This window comes from Pseudorasbora parva, chromosome 7, assembly GCF_024679245.1.
Source record: "Pseudorasbora parva isolate DD20220531a chromosome 7, ASM2467924v1, whole genome shotgun sequence".
Lineage (NCBI taxonomy): Eukaryota > Metazoa > Chordata > Actinopteri > Cypriniformes > Gobionidae > Pseudorasbora > Pseudorasbora parva.
Window position 1 is genome coordinate 2,973,066 of NC_090178.1, and position 17,524 is coordinate 2,990,589.

Here is a 17,524-nt window from a genome sequence, read left to right on the forward strand (position 1 = left end):
CGGTTTTTATTTCGGCTCCCATGTTAACCGGTTAGCGCTTGCATACTGCCTGCGTAAGCTGCGCGGCTCACGCGCGGTCCGAGCCGCGCGGAAAACGCGTGCATGCTTCAAATAGAAGAGTCGCCTATTTTTCACGCGACACGCGAGCGTGTTGGAAGCGTTTCTAGGCAAAACAGCATAGGAAATGGAGTTTATATGCCATTTTGACACAAATACATATTAATAAATGACATTTTCATGTGTGAAAGTCTTTAGGTTAACATAAATGCAGATATAGGCCTACTTGTAATAACAAAAAACAACATAATTATCGTTTTGAAATATTAAACCTGTCAATACAGAACGAAATATTCTGTAGCCTATTTTGCCGTCAATGCCATATATATGTATGGTCAATAGGCTACTGCCGACGTTGTCTTTGCTGTATCAATAGGCAATATATTTATATTTAACATGAAGTATAGGGCTTCCCAGCAGCAGCAGCGCTGCGTCAGACACGCTTCTGGTGTGCAAAGGCAGAGAAAATGCCAGGCAGCCGCCCCGCGGCTGACACGCAGCAGAAACGCCACGCTTGCAGTGTGTCTCCGGCCTAAGCGTTTGAATCTTTATTTGAGGTTTGAAAACACATGCGGAAGAGAAGACAATGCTGAAAAAAAGGGGCTTCAAAAAAGAGGCGCTATTTAAAAGTGTGTAACTCAGGCCCTGTGTGCTCTAGCACCCTGCAGACAGTTTCGGCTGTTTCCACTAGATAAATATAAAATATGTTTTGTCTGTATCATGTTGTATGTAAGGTTTATACAAATGGGTCTGAAGGGAGGAATATTACTAGAGCCCGACCGGTTTATTGGTCTGCTGATTTTATCGGCTGATATGAACGCGCGCCCAAGTTTCTCACAGCGTGCAAACATTCACACAAAACTGTCGAGTATCATCATAAACATAGTCAGTTATCATCTTAAGTGACCATAAACATGAAATTGGCCAGCGTTTTTGGTCATTATTACAAGTTTCATGGCCCACAGAGTATCTTGTTTAATCCATAAGTGAGTGTGAGTGAGTGAGTGAGTGAGTGAGTGAGTGAGTGTGAGTGAGTGAGTGGGTGTGTGAGTGGGTGTGTGTGTGTGTAAGCGAGTGACTGGGTGTGTGTGTGTGTGTGTGTGTGTGTGAGGGAGCGTGCGAGTGAGTGAGTGAGTGAGTGAGTGAGTGTGTGAGTGAGTGTGTGAGTGAGTGAGTGTGTGTGTAAGCGAGTGACTGGGTGGGTGTGTGTGTGTGTGTGTGAGGGAGCGTGCGAGTGACTGAGTGAGTGAGGGAGCGTGCGAGCGAGCGAGTGTGTGAGTGTGTGTGTGTGTGTGTGTGTGTGTGTGTGTGAGAGAGAGCCTGGTGTCTCCTGCTCAGTGCCCTTTATGCAGCCACCGCAGCCGGGCTGGTCTGGACTCTGTGTGTTGGCGGTCCAGCAGCGCTCCAGGCAGGGGGTGGATGTGACTTTGACTTGTTTTTCCTGAGGATTATCGAACCGTTCTTCAACATTCACCAACTCTGTGTGACAGACTGTGTTGGTCTCGAGCAGAGAGACTTGGGGCTAACTATGAAGTTTAGTTCAGGGAGCAGCTTATACTGACCACTGTGTGATTGACATACACAACAACCAATCGCAGGTTTTGACATTTAATAGAGTGGAAATTGGTTGCAAAGAGGACAGACTTGCTCAGAAACTAACGTTCAAAAGTTTGGGGTCAGTAAGAATTTTTTTATTAAGTTTCTTCTGCTCACCTAGGCTGCATTTATCTGATCAAAAACACAGTAAAATGTTTTTAAATATTTTTACAATTTAAAAATCAGCTTTTTTTCTGTGACAATATATAGTAATATATAATAAGTGTAATTTATTCCTGTGATCAAAGCTGAATTTATCATCATTACTCCAGTCTTCAGTGTCACATGATCCTTCACTAATCATTCTAATATGAGGATTATCAATGCTACATACACTATACTGCCAAAAGATTATGGCATCCTATTGTTAATCCTGTGGGTTTAATATGGAGTCGGTCCACCCTTTGCAGCTCTAACAGCTCCAGCTCTTCTGGGAAGGCTTTCCTCAAGGTTTAGGAGTGTGTTTATGGGGATTTTTGCCCATTCTTCTAGAAGCTCATTTGTGAGGTCAGGCACTGATGTTGGACGAGAAGGCCTGGCTCTCAGTCTCCGCTCTAATTCATCCCAAAGCTGTTCTATCGGGTTGAGCTCAGGACTCTGTGCAGGCCAGTCCAGTTCCTCCACACCAAACTCCTCATCCATGTCTTTATGGACCGACGCTTTGTGCACTGGAGCGCAGTCATGTTGGGACAGGAAGGGGCCGTCCACAAACTGATCCCACAAAGTTGGGAGCATGAAATTATCCAAAATGTATTGGTATGCTGAAGCATTAAGAGTTTATTTTACTGGAACTAAGGGGTCAAGCTCAACCCCAGAAAAAAGGCCACCCTATAATCCCCCCACCACCAAACTTTACACTTGGCACAATGCAGTCAGGCAAGTCCTGTTCTCCTGGCAACCGCCAAACCCAGACTCGTCCATGGGATTGTCAGATAGAGAAGCGTGATTGGTCGCTCAGAGAACACGTCTCACTGCTCTAGAGTCCAGTGACGGCTGCTTTTTAGCAACGCCAAGGTCATGGGTTTGATTCCCAGGGAAAGCAAGAATTGACAAAGATGTAAAATGTGTACCTTGAATGCAATGTAAGTCGCTTTGGATAAAAGCGTCTGCCAAATGCATAAATGTAAATGTAAATGTAAGGCTTGGATGAGCTGCTCGGCCACGGAAACCCATTCCATGAAGCTCTCTGCGCTGTTCTTGAGCTCATCTGAAGGCCACAGAAGTCTGGAGGTCTAGAGCTGTTGACTCTGCAGAAAGTTGGAGACTTCTGCGCACTGTGACCCTCAGCATGCGCTGACCCCGCTCTGTGATTTTATCCATCACTTCGTGGCTGAGTTGCTGTTGTTTCCAATCACTTCCACTTTGTTCTAATCCCACTAACAGTTGAGCGTGGAATATTTAGTAGTGAGGAAATGTCAGGAATGGACTTATTGCACAGGTGTCAACCTATCACGGCACCACGCTTGAGTTCACTGAGCTCCTGAGAGCGACCCATTCTTTCACTAATGTGTGTAGAAGCGTCTGCAGGCTGAGAGCTTGATTTATACACCTGTGGCCATGAAGAGATTGAACACCTGAACTCAGTGATCTGGAGGGGCGGCCCAATACTTTTGGCAATACTGCAGTTTCCAGTATATTTAGTGGAAACCGCAAAAAAAATGTCAGGATTCTTTGATGATTCAAAAGATCAACAGTTCAGCATTTATTAGATTTTTTTTTTTGTAACATTATAAAAGTCTGTGCTTTCACTTAATTTAATACATCCTAAAAAACTAATCTTATTGACCCCAAACTTTTAATGGTAATCTGTGTGTTTGTCCAAATCTTGTATACAATTTTGCTTGCAGATGTTAAGTTCAATTTTTGCTGTACCTCAAAACTCCTTTTCCGATGCTACTAACCTGGTACATTTTGAAAAATCTGGTAATTAAATCTTCCTCAAAAGTGTTTATTCCATGAAGCCAGTCTCTTGTAGACACATCTTCTGTCCAGGTGGACTGAACGTGTCTTTACTCCTGGATGAAGGAGCAGATTGGACCTGGAGATTTTGTGTGTCATCTGGCGGTCGACTGTGGGCCGGCGTGGGAAATGAAGATAGTGGTGCAGAAATGATTCGCAGCAGTTGAGGGAAAACAGATTATTCTTGCATATAGTCTCAGCCTGAACTTCTGATTCGTAAGGCATGCAAAATGGGAAGTATATCAAAATAAATAAATGTATATCAAAAATAGCTGAACATTTGATCTTTCTATTCAGCAAAGAATCCTGAAAAAAATTGCAGTTTCCACTAAAAATACACGATATTGCCAAAAGTATTGGGAGACCCCTACAAATCATTGAATTCTGGTGATTCGAAGTCTTCATCTGATTGGTTGAATTATTCTGGATTTCCGAATTGTGTGTGTCGCGTTATTTAACGGTCCATCTGGAATCAAAGCTGTTGTGAAGCCAAACCCCCTCATGGAACAGGAAAGCCGTAGTTTTTACAACTAAATTAACACTTAATTTGCACCATTGTTGCAGTAAATTTGCAATGTTCTTGAATGAATGATTTATTGGTTGCACACCGTTCTATTATTGTAGGCACATTGACATTACATTTTCACTCCCCTAAACAATGGCGCTGACCAAAACAAACTGTGATTGGTTGTTTTACATGTCAGTCAGACGGCCCCTGGGCGGTCCGAGGCCAATGAAAGCTACTATTAGTGCCCGCCCGCTTTTTCAGCATGTATTTTTTTCTATTAATGTCTTCCATGGAGATTTCAAAGAAAGTCTTTGTTAAAGCGTTGTAAGCAGTGAATTAAACCAACCAGCTACGATGCGAATCACAGCATCACAAACTTTGATTTGAAGCAAAAAATATTTGAAAATCCAATAATGCAAGACTAAAAAAAAAAACGAAAGAACTGCAATCCCATGATGCATTGCAAACAGCATAAATTAGAGAAACAAAACTACTCATTTAAAACAACATATTTTAAGTTTGCAACAAAATATGCATATATATGCAAGTATTTTGCGAGCGTACGTCTTTTAGAGTGGAAGTGTGTGGAGCTAAAGAGCTCTTGTTTTGACTTGAATTTTCTGTACAGCATCATGGGTAATGCAGTTTTTCACACATGACTATTTTTCACAATAGTGTGTCTATTCACACCTTGTTTCATATTCGCACTTGCTCCACCTAACAATGCCTGGCTGTGCCAAATAAGATCTTAAACGGTCATAATTCAACGTCCTCAGTGGCGCAATCACTAAAGCGTATACCTAATGGATTATTGTTTTAATGAGATTAACACAGGGTTCGAATCCGCCTCTTGCAGAGCTTGCTCTTCTTTTTTTTCTCATCACAAATCACATCGGACAGGCATTTATTTTCCCAAAAAATTATAAAAAAAATGTTCTAAATGTGAAAATAAAGTACCTAACAAAATGTTTAATAATAATAAAAGCATTTATTGGTAGGGTTAGGGGTCGCTATAGGGAGGGCTTTTATTGTCCCTTTAAGGCGGCATTCATTTAATAATTTAAATAAATATAATTATTCACACTCTTATTATTACATCCTGTTAATGTACAACAACACTGAGGTGCAAATAGTATGTCTCTCTCAAGATGAAGTATAAATTGCATGTAATTATTATTTATTTTGCAAACAACTGCAACTTTGATATGGTGTGAATAGAATATATCACTAGTTTCACTTAGTAAATAGAATCTACAGCTATTTTCACTTAGTCTAAATACCAGCTAAGGATGCTTTTGGTGCAAGAAGTCGAGTAACATTATAGAGGATTTGAGGCAAAAAAATATAAAAAGCCGGATATGACCCTTGTAATAAATGCCAGCTGCACCTGTGGAGTTCAGAGCAGCGGTCATTTTTTCAGTATGTGTTTTGTGACCCCACCTGTCAGAGACTTTGATGAGCACGGCCCGGTAAAGCTGGCTTTGGACACTGGGCTCGGGCCCGCAGGGATGGATGAATGGATGCACGGCTGTCAGGATGAAGCCCTGCTGGTAGAGATCCTGCAGCTGAGACGGCAGCTCCCTCACCGAGGACACACACAGCGTGGACGTCCCATCTGTCGGAGGACACACACACACGGGTGAGAAGAACAGCGCACACCAACACACACACTGTAGCGCGCTAATAATACCAACTTATTTCCAGAGGTGGAAAGAGTACACAGCTTCGTTACTTGAGTAAAAGTACAGATACCCCTACTGTATAAAAGTACTACAGTCAGATGTCTACTCTAGTAAAAGTACTACAGTCAGATGTCTACTAAAGTAAAAGTACTACAGTCAGATGTCTGCTTAAGTAAAAGTACTACAGTCAGATGTCTACTAAAGTAAAAGTACTACAGTCAGATGTCTGCTTAAGTAAAAGTACTACAGTCAGATGTCTACTAAAGTAAAAGTACTACAGTCAGATGTCTACTAAAGTAAAAGTACTACAGTCAGATGTCTACTCAAGTAAAAGTACTACAGTCAGATGTCTGCTTAAGTAAAAGTACTACAGTCAGATGTCTGCTTAAGTAAAAGTACTACAGTCAGATGTCTGCTTAAGTAAAAGTACTACAGTCAGATGTCTACTTAAGTAAAAGTACTACAGTCAGATGTCTACTAAAGTAAAAGTACTACAGTCAGATGTCTACTCTAGTAAAAGTACTACAGTCAGATGTCTACTAAAGTAAAAGTACTACAGTCAGATGTCTACTCAAGTAAAAGTACTACAGTCAGATGTCTACTCAAGTAAAAGTACTACAGTCAGATGTCTACTTAAGTAAAAGTACTACAGTCAGATGTCTACTTAAGTAAAAGTACTACAGTCAGATGTCTACTCAAATAAAAGTACTACAGTCAGATGTCTACTTAAGTAAAAGTACTACAGTCAGATGTCTACTCAAGTAAAAGTACTACAGTCAGATGTCTACTCAAATAAAAGTACTACAGTCAGATGTCTACTTAAGTAAAAGTACTACAGTCAGATAGTAAAAGTAAAAGTACTACAGTCAGATGTCTACTAAAGTAAAAGTACTACAGTCAGATGTCTACTTAAGTAAAAGTACTACAGTCAGATGTCTACTCTAGTAAAAGTACTACAGTCAGATGTCTACTTAAGTAAAAGTACTACAGTCAGATGTCTACTTAAGTAAAAGTACTACAGTCAGATGTCTACTCTAGTAAAAGTACTACAGTCAGATAGTAAAAGTAAAAGTACTACAGTCAGATGTCTACTCAAGTAAAAGTACTACAGTCAGATAGTAAAAGTAAAAGTACTACAGTCAGATGTCTACTCAAGTAAAAGTACTACAGTCAGATGTCTACTTAAGTAAAAGTACTACAGTCAGATGTCTACTAAAGTAAAAGTACTACAGTCAGATGTCTACTTAAGTAAAAGTACTACAGTCAGATGTCTACTCTAGTAAAAGTACTACAGTCAGATGTCTACTTAAGTAAAAGTACTACAGTCAGATGTCTACTCAAGTAAAAGTACTACACTCAGATGTCTACTTAAGTAAAAGTACTACAGTCAGATGTCTGCTTAAGTAAAAGTACTACAGTCAGATGTCTGCTTAAGTAAAAGTACTAAAGTCAGATGTCTGCTTAAGTAAAAGTACTACAGTCAGATGTCTACTTAAGTAAAAGTACTACAGTCAGATGTCTACTCTAGTAAAAGTACTACAGTCAGATGTCTACTAAAGTAAAAGTACTACAGTCAGATGTCTACTCAAGTAAAAGTACTACAGTCAGATGTCTGCTTAAGTAAAAGTACTACAGTCAGATGTCTACTCAAGTAAAAGTACTACAGTCAGATGTCTGCTTAAGTAAAAGTACTACAGTCAGATGTCTACTCAAGTAAAAGTACTACAGTCAGATGTCTGCTTAAGTAAAAGTACTACAGTCAGATGTCTGCTTAAGTAAAAGTACTACAGTCAGATGTCTACTCTAGTAAAAGTACTACAGTCAGATGTCTACTTAAGTAAAAGTACTACAGTCAGATGTCTACTCTAGTAAAAGTACTACAGTCAGATGTCTACTTAAGTAAAAGTACTACAGCCAGATGTCTACTTAAGTAAAAGTACTACAGTCAGATGTCTACTCTAGTAAAAGTACTACAGTCAGATGTCTACTTAAGTAAAAGTACTACAGTCAGATGTCTACTTAAGTAAAAGTACTACAGTCAGATGTCTACTTAAGTAAAAGTACTACAGTCAGATGTCTACTTAAGTAAAAGTACTACAGTCAGATGTCTACTTAAGTAAAAGTACTACAGTCAGATGTCTGCTTAAGTAAAAGTACTACAGTCAGATGTCTATTAAAGTAAAAGTACTACAGTCAGATGTCTACTCAAGTAAAAGTACTACAGTCAGATGTCTACTCAAGTAAAAGTACTACAGTCAGATGTCTACTCTAGTAAAAGTACTACAGTCAGATGTCTACTCAAGTAAAAGTACTACAGTCAGATGTCTACTCAAGTAAAAGTACTACAGTCAGATGTCTACTCAAGTAAAAGTACTACAGTCAGATGTCTACTCAAGTAAAAGTACTACAGTCAGATGTCTACTCAAGTAAAAGTACTACAGTCAGATGTCTACTCAAGTAAAAGTACTACAGTCAGATGTCTACTCTAGTTAAAGTACTACAGTCAGATGTCTACTTAAGTAAAAGTACTACAGTCAGATGTCTACTTAAGTAAAAGTACTACAGTCAGATGTCTACTCAAGTAAAAGTACTACAGTCAGATGTCTACTCAAGTAAAAGTACTACAGTCAGATGTCTACTCAAGTAAAAGTACTACAGTCAGATGTCTACTCAAGTAAAAGTACTACAGTCAGATGTCTACTCTAGTTAAAGTACTACAGTCAGATGTCTACTTAAGTAAAAGTACTACAGTCAGATGTCTACTTAAGTAAAAGTACTACAGTCAGATGTCTACTCAAGTAAAAGTACTACAGTCAGATGTCTACTCAAGTAAAAGTACTACAGTCAGATGTCTACTCAAGTAAAAGTACTACAGTCAGATGTCTACTCAAGTAAAAGTACTACAGTCAGATGTCTACTCTAGTAAAAGTACTACAGTCAGATGTCTATTAAAGTAAAAGTACTACAGTCAGATGTCTATTAAAGTAAAAGTACTACAGTCAGATGTCTACTCTAGTAAAAGTACTACAGTCAGATGTCTACTCAAGTAAAAGTACTACAGTCAGATGTCTACTCAAGTAAAAGTACTACAGTCAGATGTCTATTAAAGTAAAAGTACTACAGTCAGATGTCTACTCAAGTAAAAGTACTACAGTCAGATGTCTACTCAAGTAAAAGTACTACAGTCAGATGTCTACTCAAGTAAAAGTACTACAGTCAGATGTCTACTCTAGTAAAAGTACTACAGTCAGATGTCTATTAAAGTAAAAGTACTACAGTCAGATGTCTACTCAAGTAAAAGTACTACAGTCAGATGTCTATTAAAGTAAAAGTACTACAGTCAGATGTCTACTAAAGTAAAAGTACTACAGTCAGATGTCTACTTAAGTAAAAGTACTACAGTCAGATGTCTACTCAAGTAAAAGTAAAAGTCACTGAGTCGATTAATTCAAACCCTGACCGTTTTAATGAGTGAGTCATTTATTTGATTTGATTCGATGCTGACCGTCTAAATGAGTGAGTCATTTATTTGATTCGTTTAAATGCTGACCATCTTAATGAGTGAGTCATTGACTCGATTCATTCAAATGCTGACCGTCTTAGACGCGTTATGGTTCTGCTTTGATCTTTGTTTGAAAATATTTTTGCTGCTGAAATAGAAGAAAAACAGTCAATATTGCATCTAAAATGTAAGTGACTTAATGTTAATTAATTTATTATGGAGCTGTCATATGAAGTCCGTGTCATTTTCAAATCGTGATGGTATTCAGGAAAACACACTCATGCTCAATGTCATCTAACTCATGCTGGGGGATACATTTTGTTTTGTTTTATAAAGCATAAAGAAACAGAACGGTGAATTCTGAAATTCTAGGTTTAATTCTAGTTGGGAAATAATAATTTTGGGACTATTTAATTTATGTAAACAGTGTCTAAGGTTCTGGGTTCGTCAATGTCTATAGTGGTTACCGTCCTAATATATACATACTGTACATGCACACACATTAAAAAATATGACTTTATATGTGTGAACATGAATGTTTAATATAACCCCTAGTTTGTTTTTTTGCCGTGCAAACAGTGGACAGTCAAACACAGTTTTGTTTTCTCGAGCACTGTTCTCCGTGAGGATTTGCTAGTTTGTTTGCGATGTTAAAGGGAATGAAGCAGGGGTTGCGTTAGCAACTGGTGCCTGACTAACCTTGTCTATGATTTAATGGGCCTGGTGAAAAATCCAATTAAATGTGATTGTTTAGCTGGACGTGAGATGAGAGTCTTTTACACAAGAGCTTTGATAGCTTTCTGACAGCCCAGTCACGCCTCGCTCTGGCTATAAGGACTTCCACTTGGTGGAGTGACCAGACGTTTAGAAGTGGGAGGAACATTTTTCTCATTTTAATCTAAAGTCTTGTCTGGGCATAATGGGAAAAGAAAGAGGGAGAGGCGGCATGCCACATAACAGACAGAAAGTGTCAGAATCGGCCAGCTGTGCAACAACACAACAGATCAGTCTCACAACGCAATCAAGACGGCCATATGCTAATGAGAGAGCATCAAGAGCAAGACTGAGGGGAAATCACCACACACACACACACACACACACACACACACACACACACACACACACACACACACACACACACACACACACAGATGTGAGTGATTGTAAGTGTGCAGTTGAGACAAACTAAAAAGCCATTATAACCATAATATAATAACATTATAGCATCTTTATTTATACCTGAATATGACTTAATACTTCAGGTTATAATGGATTATGAGCATGCACTTAAAAAAAAGCAAATGCATGATATAAATGTAACTATAACTGTTCTTATAATGCAGTATAGTCTATTAATGAGTCTCTTATAAATATATTTATAGAATAGTAATGCATACTTATAAATAAGTATATGTAGCGCTTGCAAAAATAGACATACGGCTGTATCTCCGCAACGCTTTATCATATTCTGACCAAATTTGGTACAGATCATCACAAGCGTTACCTGAGATGGCATGCCGCGTTTCAGCACAGCGCTCCGGAGATACTGAGATTTTTTTTTTGCATATAACTTCGGGACGATTTGCCCAAAAATCATAAAAATGGCCTCGTTAGATTTGGGGCAACATGCTGAGTTGAATGAACACTATTTTTCCATATCGAACATTTTGAAATTTGTATTAAAAGGCTGTTTTTATGAACACATTAGCATATCGTTACGAAACTCTGTATGGGTCATTGGCATGACCACCGTAGGAAAATCGAAATCATAGCAGGATGACTTATTTTAAGGCCAAATGTCAAAACTGTGGTAGTAAGTGGCAATAAATGCAATTAAAGTCAGGTATGGGTTATTTTTGATATGTTCATACACACAAATGTCTGTAACTCTTAAACAAAATTAGATATTGTCACCAAATATGGTACGCTTATGTATGGGGACATGCTGAGGACAAAAAGTGGTGAGACTTACCGGTAGTCCATACGACTGACTAATTAATTCTCATAAATCAGTGTATGATGGATTGTAAGAACGCACATTGAAAACGCAAAAGCATGCCTTATAAGTATTTATAAAAATGATATAAATGTAGCGTTAACTGTTCTTATAATGCAGTATAATCTATCTATGAGTTTTTATAAATATATTTATAGAATAGTGATGCATACTTTTAAGTAAGTATAAATTAAGCTTATTCATTATAAGCATGGGCTTAATAGAAAGTGTTACCTAATGTTGTTTCTAGTTTTGTTGCTCCCAGAGCGGAAGAAGAAAAAGAAGAACGCCAACGATTACAATAAGGGCCTACGTCACTAATTAATGAGTAAGGAAATATTTGATCAGACCATTTTAACTAACCAGATGTCACATGTACAGTATGCATTGTGATGAGTTGGTGCTATCCAAACATAGCCAGTGACTCTGGGCTGGGTTAACTGGTTTGTAAGTGCAATGTGAATTAGACACAGGGCTTTGCACAAGTGTCCCAGAGAGACAGACAGTCAGAGTTTCTGCTCACACTGTCATATAAACTAACCCAAAGGGTGTTTATTCCAAAATAAACCCAGTCGAGCGGTCAGCGGTGTTTCCCATATACTGTATGTCACAATGCACAGTATGCTGGAAGAAGTAATGAATACTGAACTCAGCCTAAAGATGAGCAGGAAGTCATGCTGTCAACACTCCTCTTCTGCTTTTTAAACGTCTAAATCTATATTTATACAGAAGCAGAGACAGATATGTGTGACTCGACAGCAGTTTTGTGGTGTTGCACAGCTAAAAATGCCTCCCAACCAAACAAACAATACCTCATATTTCCAGAGAACAATTTTAGATCCAGTCATGCTTGCAGATTTATCATGGTCTGTTGCAAATTGTGCAATATTTATCTGTGCTTTTTGCTGTAGATACAGAGCAAAAGTAGGGTTTTGCACCATCTGCTAATGCCAGGAGAATTGGGGAAATAAATCAGCCATGGGAATGTATTTAGCCATTTTTAGTATTTTAATAACTTTTCTGTATTTTAGTATTGGTGGCTTGATGGAAGGACTATATACCAAGTCACTACCAAACAGGTCAAGCCAGTTTTGTTGTATTAGCGTCGTACTAAAAACTTATTTCACTCTCGTTTGGCACTTGGCGAGTTAATTTTGGGTAGGGTAAATGTGCAAAGAAGAGACAAAAAAAGTGAATGTGGCCACATGATGTTCTTCTTTTCTCCGGCGTAATTCCAAACTTCCATTGTAAACCAACACACGCACACACACACACACACACACAAAGCAAAGCAAAGGCCGCTTCAGGCAAATCATTGGCCGGCTAAAAATAACCCTGCATTGCTCAATCATATTCTCCACAAGCCGTGAGATAAAACGAATGATGAGAAAATAGTCCACAGATACAAAAGCATGCACTGTTGGATCTGTTTAAGTATAATTAATCCTGGTCTGTTTGATTAGATTTTTTGCTTTGTGTGTGTAAACAGTGACTCTCCGCGGAGGCAGATGCATGCTGGGTTTGCCCTCTCACAGCCAATGCCATTCGCTCTCTCCTCCGGTATGTGCACTTTCTGTGTCTTGTTGACAAAAATAAGCACATTTTATCACAGGCCACTGGGAAAACACATATTGGGATGTTGCTTAAGTTGGCCTTAATCACTCCCTAAACGCCAACGTCTGTGGCAGCCGATAGAGAGAGTCTTTTTCAGCTCGTGAACCGGAGCAGATCAGCTTTTGATAACATATGAGATACTGTAGCTCTCACAGGAAAGACAAATCACAAAGGAGCGCTCTTTAACACCGCAACTGTTTCTCCTCGACACTAATGAGAAGAAATGGAGAGCAAGCCTCTCATAACCTCACAAATGCAGTCAAACCAAAGATTATTCACACACCAGATGTACTTTTTGACTAGTATATGTGTGTGCGAGTAAACTGTGACATTATCCCCAAAAATGCTTCGTACAGTGACTACCAGTAAAATTAGGAGCAAAATGATTGGCACACTTTGACCTGAGCATGTTTTGCTGAAGTGTTCATGGCTAATGTGACCTTTGACACCACAGACTGAACAAAATGAAGCATTTATCTCATTGGTTGAGCTAAATTGGTATGATCTAACTGTGTAGTTAAATTTAACAGCTGATTGGCTGAATGAGATCCATTACATCCCTTTCTATCAAAATTATCTGACATTATCAAGATGATTTTGTTCTGCCAGTTTAACTCTGAGTTCTTGTCATATTTTAGTACTATTTTTTATTCTATAGTGAATAAAATGTGATAATGAGAGAAATGTTGAAGGTGTTTGAATACATTTAGCTTTGACTGTGTGTGTAGTCTGTGTACTGCCGTTCAAACGTTTGGGATTGATACGATATTTAATGTTTTTAAAATAAGTCTCCTCGGCTCATCAAGGCTGATTGTATGGAAGTAAAACTGTGCCACTGGATTTTGAATTCTAATTTTTAGCACTGAATTTTGTTACATCGAATTTTTAACACTGAATTTTATTTTGCATCTAAATCAGACTTTGAATTTTAAAAGCCATCGAATTTCTAGCTCTGTTTTTTTTTGACTATGACATTTTTTCAATGTTTTAAAAAAATTCAGTGTAAAAAGAAATTCAACGTCTCAAAAAATTCAGTGTAAAAAAATTCAACGTCTCAAAAGATTCAGTGTAAAAAAATTCAACGTCTCAAAAGATTCAGTGTAAAATAATTCAACGTCTCAAAAAATTCAGTGTAAAAATATTCAGAGTCAACATCCGGGTAACCAAGGAGAAGCAATCGATCCCTGTATCAAATCATCCAACATCCAGCCAATCATTTACGCTCCATTGGTCATGAGTAAACTCACTGAAGCGCCATCGTGTGTGTTCTGAGCCATGCTGCTGAGCTCTGGAGCTCACCTGAAGTGAACTTCCCCGCCAGTGCCGTTTCTAGTCATAGGCAAACTAGGCGGTCGCCTAGGGCGCCAACAGCTGGGGGGCGTCAATGAGCCCCCGCCCCAACAAGATTTTTTAGTTATTTCATATATATTTTATTATTAATATTTCGTACTTTTTCTATTTCAAGGCATTATGATTAGTTGCGATTATTGGAGTGAAGTCGCCATGGTGATAGTGGAGCTGCTGTAATGAAATGAGATCATGTAGAGGGCGGCAGGGAACGTCGTCATCCGTGGCATTGTAACGCTTGTGTCCGAGTGAAAAATGCGGATAGCTCACTTAACTGTAGTGGATGCAAACACGGAGGCGATTAACATCAAACAGATCGCACTTTATTCCCCGCTGAACTCTCATCACAAACTCCCTTTCCATCCACAGCATTACTTAATAAAACAAAATAACTGTTAGCAACAGAAAACAGAAAATAATCCCCACACATGGGAGCTCAAGACTCAGTGCGCACATTCACAAAATGCAGACTTCGTTTGCAGGGAGCGCTCGCAACTCTTAAAGGGGCCACACTATATTTCTACTCGTTACAGCGTGCTTTAGTTTCATCATCATGAAAAGGTCAAAGCCATCAGGGGCTCAGTATCGTAAAAAGAAAGCGAAATATACAGGTATAGCCTACTTATTGGTTACTTGTTCTCTACTAAGCTGGTCCCTCTATCATAATGTTGAGCAAAACATTACACTGAATATTAGTACTGGACGGACCACACGCCATGCTCATTTCAGGTGCAGAACATTAGCAGTTAATTTGAATAATTTTTTTTTTACATCAGAGATAGCTGTTTAGTGTAAATTGATCAAGTAGGCTAATACTGTCATAACCATGGGCATCACTAGGCCCTTTTTTATGAACTTATGCATCAGCCCCCCCAAAAAAAATATGTGATTAACCTTTAAAACATGAAACTGGCGCAAGGCTTCGGCTACTGCTTCGTCCCGTCTTTTAGTCTTTGTGTCACTGTGTTCTTCAATCCGCAGCGGCGCCGAGTGACATGGTTTTCAAGCTATTGTTATCTAATTTTTTGGCCTTCAGAACATCTTAAAATACACATATGTAGATCATAGAAATCAAATTTTTCTCGGGGGAGCATGCCCCCGAACCCCCCAACATCTGTGATCTCAGAGATAATAAACCTAGCTACATTATTCGATTAATGCATGTACAATATGCCCATGAAATAAGGAAGTCATATTTACTTAATAAGTTGAAGTTATAAAAAAAAAAAAAGGGGGGGGGGGGGTGCAACATATGAATCTCGCCTAGGGTGCCAGAAAGGCTAGAAACGGCCCTGTTCCCCGCCTTCCTGTTTCAGCATCACATGACCAATGGAGCGTAAATGATTGGCTGGATGTTGGATGATTTGATACAGGGATCGATTGCTTCTCCTTGGTTACCCGGATGTTGACTCTGAATATTTTTACACTGAATTTTTTGAGACGTTGAATTATTTTACACTGAATCTTTTGAGACATTAATTTTTTTTTACACTGAATATTTTGAGACGTTGAATTTTTTGACACTGAATCTTTTGAGACTTTGAATTTCTTTTTACACTGAATTTTTTTAAAACATTGAAAAAATGTCATAGGCAAAAAAAAACAGTGCTAGAAATTCGATGGCTTTTAAAATTCAAAGTCTGATTTAGATGCAAAATAAAATTCAGTGTTAAAAATTCGATGTAAAAAAATTCAGTGCTAAAAATTAGAATTCAAAATCCAGTGGCACAGTTTTACTTCCATATGATTGTAATTAAAAATACAGCAAAAACTGTAATATTGTGAAATATTCCTCCAGTGTAGATCATCTGTTCTCTATGTGAATATATAGTAAAGTGTGATTTATTCCTGTGATCAAAGCTGAATTTATCATCATTACTCCAGTCTTCAGCGTCACATGATCCTTCACTAATCACTCTCAGATGAGGATCTGATGTACAATTATGTTGTTGTTTTCTGTTGTCCGTTGCTGTTTTTACTGGAAAGCGCCTTGTGCTCCTTTTGGTTGTTGTAAGGCGCTATATAAATAAAATTTGATTGACTGATTGATCTGATGATCAACACACATTTATGATTATTATTAGTGTTGAAAACAGTTGTGTATAATTTTTTCATGACTCTTTGATGAATAGACAAGTTAAAAGAACAGCATTTATCTTAAATGTCAACTTTTGTAACATATTACACTACCGAGTCAATACACTCTAAAAAATGCTGGGTTAAAAACAACCCAAGTTGGGTTGAAAATGCACCAACCCAACAATTGAGTTGTTTTAACCCAATGGTTGAGTTGTTTTAACCCAGTGGTTGAGTTGTTTTAACCCAGTGGTTGAGTTGTTTTAAACCAATGGTTGAGTTGTTTTAACCCAGTGGTTGAGTTGTTTTAACCCAGTGGTTGAGTTGTTTTACCCCAATGGTTGAGTTGTTTTAACCCAGTGGTTGAGTTGTTTTAACCCAGTGGTTGAGTTGTTTTAACCCAATGGTTGAGTTGTTTTAACCCAATGGTTTAGTTGTTTTAACCCAATGGTTGAGTTGTTTTAACCCAGTGGTTGAGTTGTTTTAACCCAGTGGTTGAGTTGTTTTAACCCAGTGGTTGAGTTGTTTTAACCCAATGGTTGAGTTGTTTTAACCCAATGGTTGAGTTGTTTTAACCCAATGGTTGAGTTGTTTTAACCCAATGGTTGAGTTGTTTTAACCCAGTGGTTGAGTTGTTTTAACCCAGTGGTTGAGTTGTTTTAACCCAATGGTTGAGTTGTTTTAACCCAATGGTTGAGTTGTTTTAACCCAATGGTTGAGTTGTTTTAACCCAGTGGTTGAGTTGTTTTAACCCAGTGGTTGGGTTAAATGTTGCTTAAGACAACCCAATTGCTGGGTAAGAACAACTCAACCATTGGGTAAAAACAACCCAATTGTTGGGTTGGTGCATTTTCAACCCAACTTGGGTTGTTTTTAACCCAGCATTTTTTAGAGTGTAAGAATTTATGTTTTTGAAAGAAATTCATACTTTTATTCATCAAGGATGCTTTAAATTGATCAAGACTGACAGTAAATACATTAATAATGTAACAAAAGATTATATTTCAAATAGGGATGCACGATATGAACATTTTTAACCGATAATTAAGTCCTTCTCATTACCGATAACCGATAAATTCACGCAGATCTTCAACAGATCATTGGAGCAGTGTGAAGTTCCCAGCTGCTTCAAACGCTCCACTATCATTCCCGTCCCCAAAAAAACCAAAATCACTGGACTAAATGAC

General features: G+C 38.3%; 1 protein-coding gene and 1 long non-coding RNA gene across 4 annotated transcripts in view; one reads left to right on the forward strand and one right to left on the reverse strand.

Moving 5' to 3' along the window:
* The window catches only part of LOC137082536 (raftlin-like), a 176,352-nt gene that overhangs the window by 96,658 nt on the left and 62,170 nt on the right, over positions 1-17,524 (reverse strand). For all 3 annotated transcript variants that reach the window (XM_067447778.1, XM_067447779.1, XM_067447777.1), the window contains exon 3: positions 5,561-5,735. In XM_067447778.1, the coding sequence (XP_067303879.1) occupies positions 5,561-5,735 (175 nt within the window). The remainder of the gene's footprint in view (positions 1-5,560; positions 5,736-17,524) is intronic.
* Positions 1-17,524, forward strand: part of LOC137082543 (uncharacterized) — a 28,018-nt gene that overhangs the window by 3,179 nt on the left and 7,315 nt on the right. Inside the window, exon 2 of the long non-coding RNA XR_010906360.1 lies at positions 5,568-5,759. This is a non-coding gene — a long non-coding RNA (uncharacterized lncRNA). The remainder of the gene's footprint in view (positions 1-5,567; positions 5,760-17,524) is intronic.